This window comes from Galeopterus variegatus, unplaced genomic scaffold (assembly GCF_000696425.1).
Source record: "Galeopterus variegatus unplaced genomic scaffold, G_variegatus-3.0.2 Scaffold224, whole genome shotgun sequence".
NCBI lineage: Eukaryota > Metazoa > Chordata > Mammalia > Dermoptera > Cynocephalidae > Galeopterus > Galeopterus variegatus.
The window spans coordinates 153,678-176,487 of record NW_007726335.1 but is presented as its reverse complement, the minus strand read 5'-3'; the positions used below and the strand labels follow the sequence as shown (position 1 = coordinate 176,487).

General features: G+C 52.2%; 1 protein-coding gene and 1 long non-coding RNA gene across 3 annotated transcripts; both read left to right on the top strand.

Annotated features, from left to right (window-relative positions):
• The first annotated feature begins 1,807 nt into the window (after positions 1 to 1,807).
• Positions 1,808 to 8,510, top strand: ATG101 (autophagy related 101). 2 transcript variants are annotated; one of them, XM_008566131.1, is made up of 4 exons: positions 1,808 to 1,887; positions 1,998 to 2,121; positions 5,263 to 5,515; positions 7,808 to 8,510. In XM_008566131.1, exons 3-4 carry the CDS (start codon positions 5,264 to 5,266, stop codon positions 8,210 to 8,212), a joined length of 657 nt encoding a protein of 218 aa, XP_008564353.1. In that variant the 5' UTR covers positions 1,808 to 1,887; positions 1,998 to 2,121; position 5,263; the 3' UTR covers positions 8,213 to 8,510. The 2 variants fall into 2 exon arrangements, with proteins under 2 accessions (XP_008564353.1, XP_008564352.1); XM_008566130.1 differs by having other exon boundaries at positions 5,200 to 5,515.
• Positions 8,511 to 10,983: 2,473 nt separating this feature from the next.
• On the top strand, positions 10,984 to 15,051 carry LOC103585222. The gene is made up of 2 exons (XR_550045.1): positions 10,984 to 11,365; positions 14,045 to 15,051. It is a non-coding gene; the product is annotated as an uncharacterized LOC103585222 (long non-coding RNA).
• The last annotated feature ends 7,759 nt before the right edge of the window (positions 15,052 to 22,810 follow it).

The following is a 22,810-nucleotide window of genomic DNA, read 5'->3' as shown; positions in this document are numbered from 1 at the left end:
GTACTGGCACTCAAGAACTAATGATCAAGATGTAATCATTCATTCATTTCAGACTCTACATTCAGTAATGTCCTGTAGCTTGAAATTGGCTATGGTAGAAAATTGGCAAATTCTATAAATCAAGACATTTCCCTACCGGAGAGCAAGTGTTAAACATTTACCAGCCCACAGCTGGTGGGGGTGTATTAGAGATGGTAGTGCATGGGGATGGTCCAGCTGGAGAAGCCAGAAAGAGAGCTTCTGTAATAGCGAAGAGCCCTGGATTTGAACCCCAGGCTCTGCCACTTACTGAGTGACCGTGGGCAAGTTACTTAACCTCTCCCAGGGTCAATTTCTTATCTACCTCGTAGGATTGATTGGTATCAGATTTAAATTTACACACACACACACACACACACACACACACACACATACACACACACACACACACACACACACGGTCTTCAAAAAGATAAAAAGATAATGGAAGGATTCATATTATCTTTTAATTCATTTTTTCCACAAACTTTTTGAAGTACCCTCATATATACATATATATGTGCATACGGAAGTTAGAATCATGCCCTTTCCATTCCACTCAATAGATGTTATCCATTATTGTTTTAGGAGATAAAGTGTGTGTTAGGAAAATGAGCATCTTAAGCTACTTAATCTAAGTAAACAACTCGGGAGTGCCTCCTGTTGGAGGTGGGGCGTGCTAGGCTCTGCGGGCATTAACAGAGCTACTGACAAACCTCTGTTTGCCCTGGGTTTACAATCTACATAGGATGGAACCAAACACGCTCCCAGCAAGTTACACAACACTAAAAATGCACTCACATCCATATAACACTTTACAGGTCACAAAAGTTTTTCATATGAGTTATCTCCTGAGATCCTCATAACAGCTCCCTGCTTATGGAGGAGGAAATCAGAAAGGATGAGTGATTTCAAGCAATGGCAGAATTACAGAACTTACAAGAACTGTCACCAGGTCGGTCACGGTAGAGAACCAAGAAGTGCTGCTTGCAGGAAGATAACACTCAGAAAGATTAAGCCCCTTTCTCCAGCGTCTTTGTGTGGGTTGAGAGTCAGGGATCCCGTCTATTATGTACATTGGACAAGCTCAAGTTTTGCCATCCACTCGGTGTCCTCTGGGACCCATCTCCAAATGGTATGCTCCTCATCTTTCGGGATCGGTGCTGCTTCCAGGCCTCTCAGCCCGGAGTCTGGGACCACGTCTCCGTCCCGGGGGCGGGCTCGCCGCCGATGACTCCTCTCAGCCTAAGGAGGCAGCGCAGAGCCCATCCGGCCGCTCCTTCCCTCCCGTCTCTATGGCGGAAGTGAGTTGTCCCAGCCGAAACACAACAACATTCTCGGTGGTGGGAGTGAATGGACTCGTCCAAATGAGGGGGACACAGCTCACAATCAAATTTTAAGATCCGAGAGATACTCAAGGAAGTAGTAATATCCTAATTATAGATCAATATAAGATATATCTGTGCGCTCGTGTGAAAGTGCAGATGATCTGGGCAGCTGCACTCATGCCCTAGCTAAGCCGAGCTGGGCGCGCCCCTCCTGCAGAGGCCGTAGGGAAAGGTAGGCCCCTCCCGGCACGCCAGGCCGGCGGTATGCTCTTCCGGCCCGGTCCCGGCGCCGCCCTCTGCCGCGGTGGTCTTGTGCGCGCCGTGAGGGCAGCCCCGCGGTCGGCGGGTCCCGGACGGGGATTCGGGGAGGTGGGGGGCCGCTCTAAACGTCGGTCCCCTTCTCTTGTGCAAGCGCGGGCGCTCCCCGGGCCGGCGGGAGTGAGGGCGCGCCTCGAACTCCGGAGGCCGGCTGGGCTCGGCGCGGGGCGCCGCCCGAGACATCCGAAGAGTGAGCTCCTCCCTCGTTCCCTGGACTGTGGAGGTTCGCGGGTAGTGGCGGTGGGAGAAACGGGACCCGGGCGGGAAGTCCTTGCTGCGTCCAGCCCGGGTGTCTCGATGCGGAGCCGAATAGCTCTCTGCTTTTGCTTTTAGTCCGTCTATTGCGGCTCAGCGCCCGCGCGGAGGTTGGAGCGAAGCTGCGGAGGTCGTATCTGGACGTGAGAAGGAGGTGGAGATCCGAGCTTCAGTAACCCGCGCTCTAGCCTGTACTCGTAAGGTGGGAATGGGGGTGCCCTGGGCTCTAGCCTGACACTGAGAGTCTGTCAGCCTCTGTCCCTTGAGACTTGAGGGACGAGACCTCCCTGGCCTTGCTCTGGAACTCCCTGCTCTGGGGAACTCCCCGTAGGAATGTGGGGGGACAACAAGCTTATCACAGATTAAATATGGCGCTATGGCAAGGAGGCTGGAGTTGGGCAGCTCTAGGTTGACTTCCTGTAGCAGTGGATACTAGAAGAGCACCAAAAATGAGGGAAGAGCCGGGCCCTGGGCCAAAAGTGAGGATATTGTACGGCCTGTATGAGAGGTTGTGGGGGACAAAGGAGAGGGAAGTGTGGAAGAAAGGGGGCTAGACCAGAGGTGAGAGTCTGTCGATGGGAAACTGCTGGATGGAGTTAAACTAGACGGCAGAAATGAGCGCGAGAGTCCTCATCCTTTATCCAAGAGTGTAGGAGAAACTAATACAGCAACCCCTGGAAGGACCTGGAATTACTGAGTCAGAGTGAATTCAGCAGTTAACTTGTACTAAGTATTAGGAACTGAATTTATAGTGATGAATAGTGATATAGTTCTTGCCTTCAAAGAACTGTCTGCCTAGTGGGAGAGACAAGAATAAAACCTGATAGTACCTGATAGTACAGGTAGACCCAAGCCGTTTGCCAGCTGAGAGGCAGAGTCAGCTCGCTCTCTGAGCACTCCACAGGCTGCTGCCTTGTGTCCAAATGCTGAGCAGCACTGTTTAAGACGGGCAGAGACAAACTGAAGTAACACTTACTGGAGAGCTGCTAGGACCCTGGGGAAGTAAGATGTGATGTCCAACAGGCATGTTTATGGGGATCGGGGACCTATAACCTATAGAGGGGGTAATGGGGTGATTGAAGAGCTGCCTCTAAGTATCTGAAAAGCTCACTGTGGAAAAGAAGTGAGACTTTCTGTGTGGCTTTGGCTATCAAAACTAAAACCAGTGATTTGGAACACTAAGAGATAGATTCTGTCAGTAGAAAGAATAACTAAATAGAACTTTTTAAAGATGGAATGATCTGTTGTGAGAGATAGTGAGTTCCCTGTCAGGGGAGTTTGCAAGCTGAACACTCTCAGCTAAGAAATGTGACTGTTCCCTTTCCCTCTGAGCTCATATTTGGTTACTTACTAAGGCTGGGTTCTCAAGTCTGTTCTCTCCTTCCCACTCCCACCACTGCTTTGGGAGGAACACTTGCCTCATCTCCTGGCAATAACAATATAGTAATGAGTTATAGCAGCTAATACTTAGTGAATGTTTACTACTTGCCAGGTTCTGTTTTAAGTGTTTTATAGATGCTAACTCATTCAGTCCTCCAGACATCCTTTTCAAGGTAGCTATTACTATCTCCTTTATATGTATATGGGGAAACTGAGGCACATAGGTGCTAAGCACGTTGCCCAAGATCACACAGGGAGCAAGTGGCAGAGCTGGGATTCCAGTCCAGACTGTCTGGCTTTCAAGTCATTGTTTTTTTTTTTTTGTTTGTTTTGTTTTTTCCAGTCAACTTTTGTGAATTTGTTATTATTATTATTATTATTATTATTTTAAAAAGATGACCGGTAAGGGGATCTTAACCCTTGACTTGGTGTTGTCAGCACCACACTCACCCATTGAGCTAACTGGCCATCCCTATATGGGATCCGAACCCATGGCCTTAGTGTTATCAGCACTGCACTCTCCTGAGTGAGCCACAGGCCAGCCCCTGGCCATCCCTATATTCCAGTCAACTTTTGTGAATTTGTTATTATTATTATTATTATTATTATTTTAAAAAGATGACCGGTAAGGGGATCTTAACCCTTGACTTGGTGTTGTCAGCACCACACTCACCCATTGAGCTAACTGGCCATCCCTATATGGGATCCGAACCCATGGCCTTAGTGTTATCAGCACTGCACTCTCCTGAGTGAGCCACAGGCCAGCCCCCGTGAATTTGTTTTTATTGGGGTGTAGGATATAGGTTGGGAAATGTCACCATGGAGTATGCCCTCCCTCCAGGCAATGTCCATTCTAAGCTTCCTGGGATGCTTTTTGGAGCTTTTTCTTTTTCTTGGAGCTGCTCTTGCTGCCAGCAGCCTCTTCAAGGTCATTGTTCTTAACCACTATTGTACTGTGTTTTACATGTGTTACCTTAATTAATCCTCGATACAATCCCAATTTACAGATAAGAAAAACTGAGGTTCAGAGAAGTTGAGTGATTTGCTTGGGGTCATAGAGCAAGATGGAGGAGAGCTGGGATTCAAACCCAGGAGTGTTAGACATGAAAACCCCGTACTCTTCCCTTTACTCCCCCACACCTGATTGCTCTACTTGGTAACTGCCACTACTGTAGTGGCCTCTAACTGGCCTTCCTGCCCAGCCTTTTTGCCTTAAATCTGCAAGTTTTTTCCCTGGAGTCTGGATGGCCCTGGAAACACATGAGATTTGACGTGTATGTGCGTGTGTCAGTCAGGTTTTAAAGCCCAGCCTTCATAGTTTTCATTGACTTCTCAAAGCAGTTGTGACCCCCAAATAGTTAAGAGACATTCATTGCCCTTCAGCCAGTGTTAACTATCTGATGCACAGACTTGATCTTGGCACAGTGATGCAGTGACTCTTCACTGCCCTCAGGACAGAGTCCAGATGCCTTAATCTGGTCATCCAAGGTTCCAAGAAATCAGACTGCATTCTTTTTTTACTTCTCACTCCCACATTGTACTCTCACCATTGTGGTAATGTTTCCTGCCTGTCTCCCTTTCATCCCTCAGCTTCCTAAGTGCAGGGCTATGCTAGTCTTTGAAAGGCCAGTGCCTGACAGGTGCTGTCCAGTGAGCATTTGCTGTATACTGCACTGAGTGCCATGAATGGAATCCGAGCCTTGGCTGGTTGTTTGCACTGGTATCTTTGAAGTTCTCCCCCTTTCTGGTCTGAGTTTATGATTCTTTGATGCTATGTGCTGCCAAAACGCAGAGAAGGGCCAGTGGAAGCAGGGACTGAGCTGAACCTAGAAGGAAGTGAACAGGTATCATGCAGATCATTCAGGAGGTGTGAGCATTCTGTCCTGGGCTCCTCTTACAGGGTGGTGTGAAGCTCCACGTTTTTATATTTACTCCCCACCCTGGTGTGGGCCACTGGCTACAGGATGAACTGTCGCTCGGAGGTGCTGGAAGTGTCGGTGGAGGGGCGACAGGTGGAGGAGGCCATGCTGGCCGTGCTGCACACGGTGCTCCTGCACCGCAGCACAGGCAAATTCCACTACAAGAAGGAGGGCACCTACTCCATCGGCACCGTGGGCACCCAGGATGTTGACTGTGACTTCATCGATTTCACCTACGTGCGCGTCTCCTCTGAGGAGCTGGACCGTGCCTTGCGCAAGGTTGTCGGGGAATTCAAGGTAGGGGTGTGGCACAGCGGATGGCAGGTGGACCTTGGATATCCCTCCACCCCAGCTTGCTCTTGGACCAGCTTACCCTCCCTGCGTGTGTGAATTGGGTTTTTTCAGGTTCTAAGGAACAAGCTGTGTGTCTGTGTGGCAGTGGGGGCTGGGGAAGGCAGGGAGCTCTCACAGCAGTGGTGGACAGGTCTCCTTGAGAGATCATTGCTCTTGTGGTCTTGACCTTTCCTCTGGCTCCACAGCTCTCCTTCTCTCTGCTTCTGCTTTCACTTTCCCTTTTATCAGTTTGCTTTCCCATACGAAACGCCCTCAGAGGGAGGATTGTGGGCTCGGGCGGCTGCCATCCAAGGTGGAGTGTCCCTTTGGACAGGGTGGCGTGCGTTTGTGTATTCCTGTGCGGGCATGGAGAAAGGGATGGAAGGAATACACCAGACTGCTCATGTTGGTCACCTCAGGAGGTTGGAAGGGTGGTATAGTTTTTTTTTTTTTTTTTTTTTTTTTTTTAAAAGATGACCGGTAAGGGGATCTCAACCCTTGGCTTGGTGTTGTCAGCACCACGCTCACCCAGTGAGCAAACCGGCCATCCCTATATGGGATCCGAACCCGTGGCCTTGGTGTTATCAGCACCGCACTCTACCGAGTGAGCCACGGGCCGGCCCCGGGTGGTATAGTTTTTAATTTGGTCTTCATTCAGAATCATAGTGTTTCACTATTAAATGCGTGGGTATTTTTAAAGTTTAAAGTAACAAAGGGAATTTATTTCTTTTAAGGCGTCAGCTCTGGGGTCAGAACAGGAGGGCCGTGTGTCTGACTTCTGTTCCACAAATGTTTGCAGAGCTCCTCCACTGTACTGGGCATTATGTGCTCATTGCAGAGGGATGCGTAGTGTCAGGTAGGACCCTCTCCCAGGCCAGAGCATTCAGAAAGCCACTCCCCACCATCCCTCCAAGCCCAGAAGGGGCAAGTTCATAAGAGGTTTCCCAGTCACCCTTCAAGAGAGGCAGTGGTAGGCAGCCCTCTGTCTTCTAGATATCCATGAAAGGCATGTAGAGCAGAATGCTTCCATGGACTCTGGATCCAGGCTCTGCCACCCAACAAGCATGTGATGTTGGGCAAGTGACTCTACTGTGCTGGGCTTCAGTTTCCCTGTATGTGAAATTGGAGTGATAATCATAACTACCTCATAGGGTGTATGTACTGCAAGGATTAAAAGTCAGATGTGTCTAGTGTTTGGAACAGGGCCTGGCACAGTAAACGTCACAGAATTGTTAGCAATTATCGCTGTCATTCAAGGTCACATGACCGTGGTTTGTCCATGATACTATTCCCCGATGGTTCCAGGTTTGAGGGAGGCACCCTTACCCTCTGGATTGCCACTAACTCAGATGGAAAGGTGCTTCAGGATCCTTGCTGTCCTAGCAGGAGGAGTATGGGGCCACCCACACCCATGGGGTGGGATAGGCCGAATTATTGGACTAGATGGCCCCATTTGTTTCTCAGAGAAGAGGGAGAAGCAGCCAGGACTGATCTGTCCTTCAACTTCCTTTGCCCCATTCTGTACCTTGGTTTCCTTCTTTATTAATAAGGATCACTAGGCTTTACAGTCACCTCTTCCTTTTTAAAAAGAGACTATGAATTTGGGATGTCATAAAATGAAGTAGAGGAGCTGTGTTTAATTGGCAGTGGAGGAGGCAAATAGGGGTTTACCTGGAAGAAGGAGATGTTGGTGAGAAAGGATCTTGGAGAACATTTTGGAGGATGCGGCCAAAGGTGTGGGGTTGTGGAAGGAGAAGGCCCTTAACACAAAGGTGAAAAGTAAGGATGTTGAAATCAGGCAGTCTGGATTCAAACCCTGGTGCAGCCGTTCACAGGCATGTGACTTTGGCAGATTACCTTTCCTCTCAGCCTCATTTTGCCTCAGAGAAATGGAGGTAATGTACCTACCTCATGGGGTTGTAGAGAGGAGCCATTGGGATTGTGTGTGTAAAGTTCCTGGCACAGAGTAAGTGCCCACCGGCCAGGAGTTATTCCTTGTAACATCCATTCTTATCAAAGTTGAAGGACTTGACCTTGGAGACAGATTCTGTTGGTTTTCCCTAACTGCTTAGTTTCAGGCTGGCAGTTGGTGACTTCGCACAAATTCTTTACCCTTTCTGGTTCTCTCCCTGCCATCCCTGAAGGACTAATTAGAGCTAGGAGAACATAATACCCTGGTGCATAGGAAACGAGTCCTCAGGGGTGGGAACTCTTCAGAGGCCTTGGCTTGCTCACCTGTTACCCCTTCCTCCCCAGGATGCATTGCGTAACTCTGGTGGCGATGGGCTGGGGCAGATGTCCTTGGAGTTCTACCAGAAGAAAAAGTCTCGCTGGCCTTTCTCAGATGAGTGCATCCCATGGGAAGTGTGGACGGTTAAGGTGCATGTGGTAGCCCTGGCCACGGAGCAGGAGCGGCAGATCTGCCGGGAGAAGGTGGGTGAGAAACTCTGTGAGAAGATCATCAACATCGTGGAGGTGATGAACCGACATGAGTATCTGCCCAAGATGCCCACACAGTCAGAGGTGGACAATGTGTTTGACACAGGCTTGCGGGACGTGCAGCCTTACCTCTACAAGATCTCATTCCAGATCACTGATGCCCTGGGTACCTCTGTCACCACCACCATGCGCAGGCTTATCAAAGACACTCTTGCCCTCTAGGCCTTGCTGGAAACTTGGGAGCTCCTTGATGGCTCCCAGACCTTGGCTTCTGGGGATTGTACTATTATACAGTTGGGGATCTGGGACCTGCCCTGGGTCCTTGGCAAGTCTTTAGAAGGGGCAGCCCCTGGCTTCCTTGTTTTGTGGTTGCCAATCTCTGATCATCCCCTTAACCCTTGCTGACAGTCAAGTCCTGCATATACTGTCTCCACACCCCTGCTGGGGTCCTTCTTCTCCATTGTACAGAAGAGCCACCACTGGGATGGTGAATAAAGTTGAGAATGTGAGTTTGGGCTGAGCTGTCTCTCCCTTGGCTGTGTTCTGCCCTGAAATGTTAACACTTTCTGGCATGCCTGTGAGGACACAGGTGTGTGTTGAGAGCATTATTCCAAAATGGGAGAGTGGGTGGGTGGGATTAAAGATAGATTAAAACTGACAGGTTTTGCACTGTTGGATATTCACACAGCAGATGTTAACCATCCAGGTGTGACCATGGCCAGCCCCATGAATGAGGGCATGGGGTAAGGGTCTGTTTTTTGATTTGATTGAGCTATTTCTCCTCCCTTCCCAAGGAAGCTGTGGCATCCCTAGCCTTTATGTTATCTGGTCTTGCTTCATAGTGGCCCCAAAGGATATCTTCTCTGTCTTCATGTAGCGCACACAGGTCCCCATGTGTACCAGAAAGGTCACTTGATATGGAGTGTCTCTGCAGAGAGATTGGCCAGCTTGAGACTGTGATATCTGGTGACACTTTTTCCAGGTTGGGCTTGTCCTTGCTGGTTGTTAGGACATTGCTTTGGTAACTCATACTCACTTCCATACATGCATACTCAAATCTTCACTGTGCTATGTTTTTATTGATTTGTTCCATATTTTATAGTGCTTTTTGGCTACCTCTGGGGCAGTTCTTTTTTTTTTTTTTTTTTTTTTTTTTTTTTTTTGTCTTTTTTCCGTGTCCGGCAACAGATCGCAACCCTCAGTGTTGCCCCCGTACCGGACCGGGGACCGGCGACGGGATCGCAAGCCTCGGCGTTGCTCCCGCGCCTCGCTCAGACTGTGCTATGTTTTTATTGATTTGTTCCATATTTTATAGTGCTTTTTGGCTTCCTCTGGGGCAGTTCTTTTTTTTTTTTTTTGTCTTTTTTCCGTGTCCGGCAACAGATCGCAACCCTCAGTGTTGCCCCCGTACCGGACCGGGGACCGGCGACGGGATCGCAAGCCTCGGCGTTGCTCCCGCGCCTCGCTCAGCCAGTGAGCGGGAGCCGGTCTGTACGTGGGATCCGAACCCTCGGACGGGAGCGCTGCCGCGCTTCCCAAGCGGGCGCACTATCCAGTGCGCCACCGGGCCGGCCACTCTGGGGCAGTTCTAACCAGATTAAATGAATTGTATGTCGGGAGGGGTATCAAGGGAGAAATGGGGGTGGGGGTGGGAGGTTGCCCATGGTCCTGGCGCAAGGTGAGTAGCCAAGATGGCCAGGAAGTGTTTGTACTTTTTCCCCCATTCCAAGCCCCCTTGGCCAAACGATATTTCATGACTGAGGTTTTATTATGTTCTCCTCTTGATCTCTGAGAGTTGGAGGACTCAGAAGGGTTTGTAGATGGGCAAGGCCCATTCTCAGCAAGTCCTTGATAACATGTGACCCCACCTGGCCTGCTGCAGTCTGAGGAGACTTCCTCTTTTCCTCCCAGCCAGCCATCAGCTAATCTGATCCCTTCAGAGGGGTTGACTGGTACAGGTTTTGGCTAGCAGTGATTTTATTTTTAAATAGAGGACTCAAGGCTTGCCACAGGATTTTTCAGGAGACTTGGCAGGAGGGTTTGGCTTCCATCTTAGCCTTCCCAGACTTTCTACTTATCTGTAGCCAGACTGCTCCATTCTCCCACCCTGGCTTGGCTGTGGGACACCCAGCTGGCAGTGGGCTGCCCTTGGTGAAGAGGATAGTAACATCTCCATCCCTTTTAGCATTGTGATTTCCCTGAGGAAAGGGACTGATTTAATCATGGTTAGGACAGGAGCCTGGTGGCTCAAATCTATGCTCTCCCATTGGTCTGTAGATATGATTCTCCTTGGCCTATGGGACCTGAGAAAAGGATTAGGCCTTGAAATCCCAGTGCCTGCTCTACCCTCCACCTCTCCCTGCTGTGGAGTCTGAAGGAGGCACTGGCTTGCTTATCAGCCCAGGAGGCTCCCAAAGTGAATGAAGAGGAAGGGTATGAATCACTCAGATCCTAAGGTTGCCATTTGCCTCCTTTCCTAGCAGCCACTTAAGGCCATCTAGCAGTGTAGTCCAGGGGCAAAAAGCCCAAGAATGGGTATCGCCCTTGTTTGTTCTGTGTCCTGCTCAGAGGGGGGCATCCCAGCCAGCACTTGAGAGGGAGTCTGAGGATCTTTTCAGGGCTAACTAGGTGCTACTTCTTGGCCTTCTTTGCCAAGGGACAGCGAGAGTCTTCCGGACTGGGCGCCTGTGCTCGGCTGGCCGGATTCACATGGGTCGGGGTTCGCATGGGTGGATGTGTGGGCCTTGGGAACGAGAAGAATTTAACCGGGCCTGTCCAGAAGGGGCCGTAGTCCACACTTGGGGAGCCATTTGTTTTAAGAAGGGTCTGAGCGCCCTGTGCAAGGCGTGGGGGCGTAGGGCGCCTGGGATCCGCCCCCTGGATCCATCCCCCGCGGCGCAGTCGCCTTCCCGCCCTCCAGCCGCAGCTACCGCACATCTGGCCGTCCTGGGCGCATCTGGGTAGCCGGCGCCGGAGCATGAACGGCTCGCAGGCGGGTGCCGCGGCTTGGGCCGCCTGGCTGAGCTCCTGCTGCAACCAGTCAGGGGCGCCTGCGGAGCCCCTTGAGGGTCAGCGCGCGGTGCAGGCAGCGGTGCTGGGCGTGTTGTCGCTGCTGGTACTCTGCGGGGTCCTGTTCCTGGGCGGCGGCCTCCTCCTCCGCGCCCAGGGTCTGACAGCGCTGCTGGCCCGCGAGTGGCGCGCGTCCCGCGATGCCGAGCCCGGCGGCGCCAGCGGAGGCGACGACGACTCCTAGGTGCCTGGTTGCGCTTGGGGGTCGCGGCCTCCAGGTGACTTCGGACTCCCGCCGCCCAAGCGCGCGTCCGACGGCCGCTGCAGTCCCGGTGTCTTCCCCCGAGGCGGGTACGCCGCGCACAGGTGAGGGCCGGGAGCGCAGCGGGTCTGGGGGTGCGGGGCGGACGGTGGTGACCTTACTGAGGGCGCCTCTCTGGGCACAGCCAGGGCGACTGGAGAACCAGCGACTCTGGTTCCCGGCTCTGTAAGTCCACAGGGGGTGCGGCTGCAGCCCCAAGTCCCAGGTGTGCCGGGATCAGAGGGAGGAGGCTGTCCCTCCCTCACTCCCCGATTGCCTCTCCTGTAGGAGTGGCCCTCTCCCATCTTAAGTGTTCCCACCTTACGTCCTTTTTCTAGGAAGAGAAGGTCAGTGTAACTTTGGGAGAGGGGAAGCTGGCCGATCAAAGAGGAGGGCATCTGGAGGGCCGCAATGCTTTGGGGCCCTTCCCGGGCACCCACACCTCTCCCCACGTTCTGCCTCTGCCCCAGCCCCACCGGGTACTAAGGCCCACCTCAGCGGCGCCCCAGCACTGCCCATTCTGCTGGAAGGCTGCGGAGAGACACGCCACAAAAACGCAGACAACCCAGCTTCTGGCTCAGCTTCCTCCCCTTCACTGCTTCCTGAAGACTTTTCCCTGGAAGGGGGTTCGAGTAGGATTCCTCGCTGTACCCCCCCCCCCTCAGTCAGGGAGTGGGAGGATGTGTCTGAGGGTAGAGCCAGGGCCCTGAGGACCCTGGGGAATGGGGAGATGTGCCAAAGCCCCCTCCATGCCCCTGTGCAGGTTGGCGGGTGAGGGGAGGCGCTGATGTAGCTCAGAGCAAGGGGCTTTGTGTGTGTGTGTGCTGGGAGGGAGGGTGTGATGGCAAGGTTTCCAGCAGCTGAGGGGCCTCAGGAGCATGTTGCTCCAGGAAGTGTAGCTGAGGAGTCCCAGCTGTGGGGGCTCTGAGTCTCCTGCCTCTGTCTTTCCAAGGACAGGAACCATCTGGAGAGAAGGGCCTGGGTGGCCCCAAGGACAAGGTAATTCCAGGCCGAGGCCACCTGGGGCAGAGCCACAGGAGCTGGGTGGGGAGAAGACTTCACTGTTCCTTCCCTCTCTTCAGCTTTATACCCAGGAGCTCATGGGGGATTTCTGTGGGTGGGGGTGTCTTGGAGGTGCCTCTGACCTCTCTTGCTCCTCCCTGCTTGCTGGTGCTCCACCCCTGCTTGGGCAGGTCGTGGGCAGGGTCTCAGTTTTTCTCTGAGAAGTAGTCCAGCTGGGTGCATGGGGGGAGTCGGGGCTGAGAAGGGGCAGGGGAGGGTGTGGGCAGGTGCAGCTAAGCAGCTGTGAAGCTGACGATGTGTGATCCCTGCCGAGCAGCCCAGGATTTGGCACTAAGCCTGGGCAGCCATGCTACACTGGCCTTGCTGAGCTGTGACTTCTCACCTCAGGGACACCGCCCCACCCCCTTGGAGAGAGAGCTGTCCAGGGCAGTGAGGGTGTCTGTGTGTGTTAGTGTTCCTGGCATAAGGGCGGCTGGTTGGGCACAGGGGATATTCCCCACCTACCTTGTTGTGTCCTGGGGGAAGGGGTGGGGAACTCCCTCTGTTTATTGTATCTAGGTTCTCCCAGCCCTCTTGAACCTGTGCTCTCCTTTCCTTCCCCAACTGCGATAGAGGGTCATTCTACAAATGGGGAAGCTCAGAGAGAAGTGACATGCTCAGGTGGATGACAGAGCTGGAGCTGGGCCCTGGGGCTGCTGACTCCAAGCCAGGGCCCATTCTCCCACTTGGTCTGCCCCGTGCCCTCCCCTGCTTTCCTGCCACTCGTTGAGGTGCTGATGCAAAATTTGGCCTCTCTCCCCACATTTGGCATGCAGTTCACAGTTTGGGTCAGGGACTCAAATCCCAACCCCCTGTGTCACTGTCTCCCTCCTGTCCTTACTTTCCTAGCGGCCTTATTAGATTCCTTCCTATTGCTGGAAACAGTCTTCCAGATACCAGGAAGAAGCTCCCCAGCCAGCTGGTCTCAGCCCTCCTGGTCTGAACCTGAAGGGTGGAGATGGGCTTGGAGGGTCAGCTGGAATAAACATCTATGGGAAAACATCTAAGTGGTCAGAGCAGAGAGACTGGAGCTGAAGGGTGATGACCTTTGGTTTGGCCTTTCACCTGGGTTCAAGTCCAGGTTGTATTAGGGTGTAGAGTGACTCTATGGAGTGAAGGGCTGTGTCTCCAGTGTTACCATGTCTGCTCACAGCCAGGACCGGTTGGGCTGGGTGGGGGGAATAGAGAAGTAGGGGAAGGCTTTCTTCATGCAACTTTCTGCCTTTGCTGTCCCTTCTGCTCAGTGCTTGGAGAGCTGGGTGTGGGGTGTGCTGGGGACCTCGATGTTCCTGGTGGAAGATACTGAGACATTTGCTATGGAACTCTGACCCTGGTCAAGGCTGTCAGGCTGAATGGGGAGGAAAAGAATTTGGAAAATTGGGAAGTGTGTGCTGCTGTCACCCCCTCTCATAGGCTCCAGCTGGAAGTGAGCAGTGGGCGATGGGTGCAGGTCTGGTGCCATAGAGAGAAGCCAGGCATCTGGACTCCCAGCAAGTCCTGTTGACCTGTGCTGTTCATGGGGCTGGGCCCACTGAAGGGTTGAGATCTTGCCTTAACCTTTCTGCAGCCCCTAAGCTTTACCCTGAGATGAAAAGGCTGTCAGGGGTTTATCCAATCTATTCTTCGGCCTCCACACAATGCAGCTTTCTTTCCAACAAAGATGAGCTGGCTATCTCTTACAGATTCCTGAGCATGGAATGATCTGCCTCCCAGAGAGCTCTCTTTCCAGCCGCCATACTGGGAACCCCTGCCACCTTTGACCCATTCACGGTGCAGATGACAGACTGGGAGACACCTGGACTGTGGTGAGACCTCCACCTGGGATCCTTGCACCCAGTTGCTGCCTCTGAACTGCTCCACTCAACCTCCTGAAGTACTCCAGGATGTGGGCTTGGGAGGTCTGCACTCCAGGAGGGGATAAGCCCATTTGGCGACCACTGTGTGTCCTGGGCACTGAAGTGGCCGCACACCCTGGATGCCCAGTGCAGCAGACGCTGGCTGTGCCCTTTGCCTGCTGGGCCTCTGAGAACATGAGCACAGCCCCTGTCCCATTTGGTGCAGGGCACAATGGTCTGACAGGCCAGTGACCTGTCCCTGTGGAGGGCTGTGGGTTGGTGACACATATTTGGAAACCTAGAATGCCCCAGCAATCCAGCAATGCCTTGTCACTTTCTATGACTTGTTATTAAATATGCTGGTAATGTGAGTTTTGGGTATACAGTTTGTTTCTAGCCCTTGACTCTTAGAATTAGTGGTTTGTTTCCCCACTCCACTCCAGTTTTACCTGTTTCTAGAAGATACTGAAATAGCAACCCCAGCCATGGCCCCTCCCCCCTGGTTTCTCCCTAGTGGTGGCCATTCCCCCTCCCACCCTCACATCCAAATCTTTCTGAGGGTGCATGTGAGGAAGGGTGGAAAGTGACTCTCATGTCAGCACTTGACTGCCCCTTGTGGCCAGTGTGAATGAACAGCACTGATTCATTCGACCAGACACTGTTGGAGTCTGATTAGAGTCCTCCCGAGCCCTGCGCTTTCAGATAAGAGTGGATTTTGTGTGTGCACCAAATTCCAGATTGTAAGCCTTCTTGATCCTCAGTCTCTTCATCCATAAAATGAAGAAGATGATGTTGTTGTGAGGATCGAATATGCAATATGCTTGTCCATTGATAAAAGGCTTTCTGCACTCTGATTGTCAAGTGATGTTATTATTTTCCCTGAGCCCAACCATCCCCAGAAGAGAGAAGAGAAGAGAGGAGGTGCAGAACCACCTACCCTGTTTTGTTCCTGGGAACACTTCATTTATTCATCTTTTCCATGAGTACTTATCGAGTGACTGCTCTGTGCCAGGCAGGCTCTGGGAACTGGGGAGGAGGAGATAAATGAGATGAGGCCCCTGCCCTCGAAGAGCTCACAGTCTAGGAAAGAGCTGGGCTTGTAAAACTGAAGTTAACTATACTGGCCATCCACCAGAACAAAAAAAATAGGATCTGGCTTGTGTCGTTTTTTGTTAGGATGAAATGAAACTCATATATGGGCTTAGCATGGCAGCCGGTACAGAGTAAATGCACAGTAAGTGTTGATGTTTTTAGTTCTTGGTCACCACATGAGACAGGATGTTGTCTCAGTTGCCTTTCAGGTTCGAACCTATCAAGAAAGAGGGGGTCATCTCTTGGGGCACTCAGGCCAAACCCCAGATTTGCTGCGATTGGGCCTCTGACTTTGTGCTAACCCTGAAGTGGTACTATGCTGAAAGCATGGAATATTCTAGCCCTCAATCACATGCTGTTACTTGGGTTTGGGGTAAAGGGGGGGACACCCCAAACCACAGGGCCCAAAGCAGAGAGATGTCTGTTCACCAAATTGAGGTCTGTTTAGTCCTGGGGTGAGCCAATGCCAGGTGGCCATAAACCAATCCATGGCTGCTGCAGATGGGGACCATAGGCAGAGGGGGCTGCTGGTGCGTTCAGTTTGAGGCATGTCAGGGATGTCCAAAGGGAGCTGTCAGGTGGACAATTAATATATAGGGCTGAGGCTCAGCACAGAGAAAGTTCTGGGCCATGATGTCACTAGAGATGAAAAGATGAAGCTGTGGGAATGGATCAGGTGGAGGGGAGAAGGCAGGAGACAGAAGCTGCAGCCCTGGTAGATCACCACTTAAATGAAGGTGGGGCAGGAGAGGAACTGGCAGGGAGACAGAGGAGGAGCACCCAGAGAGGTAGGAGGGAAGCTGGGAGTGAGCTATCTTGGGAGTCGGGATAGACAGGATTTCAGAAACTGAGGGGTTGGCCAGGAACATCCATGCCCCCCGCAGTTCTGGTGTGCTGGGAAGGAGCCTACAGCCTGGGAGCTTGGAGGGAAGAAGTGGGGAAGGCTTCAGCCCACCTAAGCTACCCCCACCACCACCCCTCAGCCTTGGAAAAAGAAAGTGGCTTTATGGTTCCCTCTGTGCCTGTGAGCCCATTGCAGGGAGAAGAATGGATTTGTTTTTTATAGTATGCTCCTTTGTACTATGTGAATGCACGATTCACTGAGGCAAAATAAAACAATAAAAAATAAAAGAAACCAGAAAAAGGAACCTCATCCTGCTCCACAGCTGCCGGGCTTCCCTTTCAAGCTGCAGCAACTTCTGTGCGTCCTGCCAGGAGGACTGGGGCTTCAGCCACACACCCCATGCCTGTGGTTCCTCTGGCTACCTTGTCCCTGCTCAGAACTACTCCACTTAAGTGATACCTACTTAAGATGCTGTGCCTTAGGATTATGCCTTCTATTCTTTCAACCTGCTCATTCATACATTTTTCACTATGGTTCTTTGACCCTTCCTGCCCCCTTCTTTCCTCCTCTAGTTTAGATTCCATGGTCCGTTGCCTCTCGCCCATGCCCTAACTTTACCCTTCCAGAGAACTGTCCTGGTAAAACCTCAGCCCTGGGTGACCACAACTCTGTTCTTTGAACTTGCACCCGGGCTGCTGAGTGCCCCTAAAGAACATCACACCCCTGGGCAGACAGGTGGCACTAAGCATGGTCACCAGCCCTCCTGGACCCTTGCCACTGCCCGGTGGTGGCTCCAGCCAGCTCTCTCTTCTACTGCTGCATAACTGCAAGCTTTCTCCACTCTCTCAAACCCTGACCCTCCCACCTTCCTGAGCTCTGCTCAGATGCCCTCATCTCCTACTTCTCACAGAAAAGAGAAGCCAGCAGAGGAGGGCTGCATCCTCCATCTCCACATGCCCTCCCACACCACATCTGTGCTGCAGAGTGTCCATCTTTACTTGCTCCTCTGCTGGCCTGGATTTCTTCCACCTTAAAATAGCCCTCTTTTGCACCCACTGCCTCCTCCAGCCAAACTTCTTGGCAGCCAGACTTCTCACAAGAGCTCCCCGCACTTGCTGGCCGTCCCCACTCCCTTGCTTCCTCCGTGTCCCCAAGTCCTCTCCATCGCAGGCTGACCAGCCAAATCACCAGCTCCTGGGGTGCTTGCTCCAAAGGCTGCTTTCCAGTTCTTATATCGGCCACTCTCCTGGCCACTTCTGCTCTCTGGTGATGTGGGCAGGAGAGACTGAGGTCATGGGCTCCAGAACAGTACTGTCTGGGACCCAGCCCTGGGTCTGCCACTTTTTGTGTAACCTTAATTCTTTCCCTCATTAGGAAAATAGAATGATGCCACCCCCTGCCCCTTGGTGAAACTCACACGAGATGATGTGCATGTCACCATTTGGGCACCTGGGTTCTGGGCACCTGCCTGGGTTTGCTTCCAGGCTGCCCAGCTCCCAGCTCTTTGCCCTTGAGGAGTTTTGGTGGCCTCTTGCCTGTCCCCGCCCCCCAAATCCTGCGTCAGCATCTCTTTCCTCTCCCAACACTTGCATGCCAGCTCAGGCCTCTGTCTTCCCCAGGTGCTCTCCCCTTTCCCTGGAGCTGAAATTGCCATCTCTATTCCCATAACTCTGACATCAGCCCCCGCCTCACCTGGCTCTGGAATGCACCACATAAGTTCATCCACCAATTCCACAAAGATGTATTGAGCAGCTGCTCTGGGTAGCCACTGTTCTAGGCACTGGAGAACATATTGCACACGAGACAGGGAGGTCCCTGTCCCCCACTCCCTCCTGCCCAAGCCAGTGTGCGTCCTGGCAAGAAGGGGCATTCAATGGACCTGTGACCATACATGAGGTAATTGCAGATCGTGACAGTGGGATGGACACTTGTGGGGTGACTTCAGTGAAGGTGGTCAGGGAAAACCTCTCTGAAGTGATGACATTTGAACTGAAATTGGACCCGTGAGGGAACCCAGCCAGGGAGGAGCTGGGCCCCAGTGTTCCTGCCAGAGGGACGACGGTTGAACAGGTCCCACAGTGGGAATGAGTTTGGTGCATCTGAGGGACCGAAAAAAGGCTAGTATGACCAGGGCTTAGTGAGTGGGAGGGAGAGCCGTGTGGGACACGGGGAGGAAGGCTGCCAGGGCACAGCGAGCAGCGGATTTGTTTCCAAGCACAGCTTCTTCCCCAGGGGACCATCCCTGCTGTTCTTTCTCACTCCTCCCCAGCAGCTGTCCTCCATTCCCCTCTCGCCTTCCCCTCCACAGCTAGCCCATCATCAAATGTGGTCCACCCTGTCTCTAAGAAAGCTTTGCTCCGTCTCCCCGGCCACCACCCTCACCTCTCACCTGGTGCTTACGTCCACTGGTACTTCTCAGCCCACCCCTTCTCCACACTGTCAACTGAGTTGTCTTTAAAAAAGATGGGCCGGCCCGTGGCTCACTCGGGAGAGTGCGGTGCTGAAAACACCTAGGCCCCGGGTTCGGATCCCATATAGGGATGGCCGGTTGCTCACTGGGTGAGCGTGGTGCTGACAACACCAAGTCAAGGGTTAAGATCCCCTTACCGGTCATCTTTAAAAAAAAAAAAAAAAAAGGAATATCCCATCAAGCCACTTCCCCATCATGGCTTTTCACTGCTCGTAGGTTAGAGTCCAGAAATCTTCCTGCGGTCCCCGAGCTGTGGCCCTCTCGGGTCTCTGCTCCTTCTCCTGTGTCTCTCTGGGCTTTTGAAAATGCTGTTCCCACCCCCTCTGCTCATTGCCTGACTGACCGCTCCAGCTTCTTCAGGTCTGAGAGGTCCCCTCCTCAGAGAAGCCTTTCCCGGTCCCCTGCCAGCTAACTGGGGTCCCCGTCAGGCATTCCCATAGTACACTGGGATTGCCCCGTGGGTCTCCCTTCATGTGTTTAGTTACACACTGAGTGTCTATTCTCAGATGCTATGTAAGCTCCACGAGAATAGGGCTTATGATTGTGTTCATTCACTGATAGTGCCTGGCACATAGTAGGTGCTTGTATTAGTTCATTTTGTGTTGCTATAACAGAATACCTGAAGCAGGGTAATTTATAAAGAACAGAGGTTTATTTGGCTCACAATTCTGGGACAGTTGCGTCTGGCATGGGTCTCAGGCTGCTTCTACTCATGGCAGAAAGTGGCAGGCTGCCAGCGGATACAAGCAGATCACATGGCGACAGGAAGCAAGAGAGAGAGGAGGTGCCAGGGTCTTTTAAACAACCAGCTCTTACGGAACTAATAGAGTGAGATCTCACTCATTAATCCCCCTACCTAGGGAGAGCATTAATCCATTCATGAGGGATCTGCCCCCATGGCTGAAACAGCTTCCAGCATTGCTACATTGGGGATCAGATTTCCACATGAGTTTTGGTGGGGACAACACATCCAAACTCTATCAGTGCTCAATAAATATAAGTTCAAGGAATGAAGGGTTGAGCTCCACAGAGAGGCTGGGAGGGTATGATGGAGAGGCGTCTCCCTGGCCTGCTCCTGCCCCTTGAGGCTGGCTCACACGCCCACACTCATCAGCCCTCACCCAACAAGATGAGAGCTCACCACGTGACGTCTTGGCAGCCTCCGTCCTGAGCCATCTGGCCTTGACGCCTCTTCAGCTCTGAGCCCCCCACTATTCCTGATCTCCCTCATCTGCCTTCTGCCCTCAGACCTGTGGGTGAATGATGCCGCTTCCTGGCGCAGGTCTTGGGTTCTTTCTTTGACTACTATTTGTTCTTATTTCCTGGATCATAACTGCCTCTAGCTTCTCTGAGAGATTTCTGCACCCAAGATAGACGGCCCAAACGCCTGGCCCAGGTGGGCTGGTTCCAGGTGATGCCAAAGTTCAAGGGGGTGGGGTTGAGCAGAGCAGAAGTGACTGGAGCAGCACTGAGGGCAGTGTGTCGCTGGAGGGGTCACCTGTCCTTCACCAAGTTGCCCAGGAGTGGGGAGGGAGTGGGGAATCAGCAACTGGACATTGAGTCCTCTGTGGACGTGGAGGCATGTTATGCTTCATTCATTCATTCACTCATTAATTCAGTCCACCACTATTTATAAAGCACTTACCAGCCAGACGCTGCTCTAGGCACTGAGGAAACAGCAAGGAACGAAACAGATGGGCATCCCTGCCCCTGTGCTGCTTGCGTTCTCACGAGGCGAGACAGATGATCGGGTCTATACAGAAAAAAATCAGAGTATATAAGATGGTGTATGAGTGTTTTAGGGCTACTGTAACAAATACCACAAACTGGCTTAGAACAACAGAAACTTATTCTCTCACAGTTCTAGAGGCCGGGAGTTTGAAATCTAGGTGTCACAGGGCCATGTTCGCTCTGAAACCTGTAGGAGAATCCTTCCTTGCCTCCTCCTGCATCCTGGTGGTAGCTGGCAATGTCTGGTGTTCCTTGGCTTGCAGCTGCATGACTCCAGTCTCTACCTTGTCCTTACCGTGTGTCTTTGTCTCCAGATTCCTTTCTTCTTATAAACACCGTTTTAGATTTAGGGGCCCACTCCATTCCAGTCCAGTATGACCTCACCTACATTTAACTAATTACATTTGCAATGATCCTATTTCCAAATCAGGTCACATTCTGAAGTACTGGGGGCTAGAACTTCGACATATCTTTTTTGGGGGACACAATTCAACCTATAACAGATGGGAACAAGTCCTGTGGAGAAAAGCAAGATAGGGAGGGTTCCGGGCCGGCCCGGTGGCGCACTGCTACAGTGCACCACTTGGGAGCACAGCGCCTCTCCCGCCGAGGGTTCGGATCCCACATACAGACCGGCCGCTCACTGGCTGAGCGAGGTGCGGGGGCAACACCGAGGGTTGCGATCCCGTTGCCGGTCCCGGTCCGGTACGGGCGCGACACTGAGGGTTGCGATCCGTTGCCGGACACGAAAAAAAGACAAAAAGGAAAAAAAAAATAGGGAGAGTTCTGGAGAGTGTGCGAGAAGGCTGCGGTTTTTTTTTTTTTTTTTTTTTAAAAAGATGACCGGTAAGGGGATCTTAACCCTTGACTTGGTGTTGTCAGCACCACGCTCAGCCAGTGAGCAAACCGGCCATCCCTATATGGGATCCGAACCCACGGCCTTGGCGTTATCAGCACTGCACTCTCCCGAGTGAGCCACGGGCCGGCGGCCCCAAGGCTGCGGTTTTAAGTGAGGTCACCAGGGGAGGAGTCACTGAGAAGGTGACATTGAAGCAAAGACCTGAGTGACAGCAGGCAGTGGAGAGTTGGGGGAATGCTCTCTGGGCAGTGGAATGCGTGCTGAGACCCTGCACACCTGGCTGGCTAAGGAATAGCAAAGAGGCCCAGGGAGCTGGGGCTGAGCAAGGGGGTGCAGCAAGGAGAACACAGAGGGCAGGAAGGTTGGGACGTGGGGACCCTGGGGCTCCCACCCTGGGAGAATGAGTGAGAGTCTGAAGAGGAAGTGGGTCTTCCATGGAGAGCCAGAAAAATGACCTCTCCTGCATTTTCTCAGGAAGCCACTGAAGATCATGCTCTGTCCACACCAGAGAGTAAATAAGAAATGATGGCAGCATGGGGTCATCTCTCTTCATGTCCTGGGAAAGGAGAGATGAGCAGGTGGTCCCATGAGCTCTCAGGCTGGTGTCTGTTGGCTGGGGATCCTTTCGTCCAAGAGTCTACAGATGGCCAGCAAGGGGGGCAGCTGCTTCTTAAATACTGGCTGCCGTCCTCCCCTGGCCCAATACACACTGAACTTCACTGGACACCCAAGATACATTTTAGAGAAGGATCAAGGAAGGGTTCCAAAGCTGCGGGGGGCAACTTGACTTAGCCAGCCTGCTCCCTTTTTTCTACCATGTAAGCTTCTCTAACATCTTGCTTCACTGTCACCAATGTGTCCCCCTCCCAGTCACCTTGCCTCATGCAAATCTGCCACTCAGGCTTCAGGGGGCCACCTATGGTGCGTCCTGAGCCTGGGCCTCTGCTGTTTCCACAGGGGGAGCTCCTGGGGACTTCAACACCAGCTCCACCTTCTCTACCAGAGTCTCTCCTCCTGGGCAACCTAAACCTCTTCACCCCTATGGGAGCTGCTCCCCATCTGAAGTTGACAGTCTATGTGAACCCTCCTATTTTCATGACTTTGAACCCATTCCTTGCAAAACAACTGAGCTACAGATGGATTGGCCTCTGCCTTGGACTGGTTTTCATCATAAAAACCACTGTATTAGTTGGAAACTTCTCTGTCTGAAACATATGCTCCAATGCCAGCTTCATTAGGACAGGGGTTTTTGCTATTTTGTTTACTGCATATAGAAGGCTGTTAGGAAAAATACTTTTGAATGAATGGCCACATCTCTTAAATTTCTTCCTTGTTCAGAGGATGGGGAGGAGGGGAATAACTGTAAATGCATCAGAGCCCCTTAGCTTTCAAGCAAAAAATGTGTTAACTCCCAGAAATGTGCTAGAACTTAACAGAGGCACATTGGGATTGGTCATATGATATGCTGCTGGTGTGAACAGAAGATTTAGAGAAATGTTACAGCAAAGTTTAAGGAGGACAGTTGGTAGACTTACAGGTTCATCTTTTAGAATTAGCAATAATGAAGTTTTGTGAGGAAATAAGTTACTGCAGAATGTTTTCAATGCTGTCGATTCT

Coding starts and splice junctions, on each gene's coding strand:
- ATG101 (XM_008566131.1), top strand. CDS start 5,264: ATGAACTGTCGCTCGGAGGTGCTGGAAGTGTCGGTGGAGGGGCGACAG. Junction 5,516..7,807: donor AGGTTGTCGGGGAATTCAAG/GTAGGGGTGTGG, acceptor CTTCCTCCCCAG/GATGCATTGCGTAACTCTGG.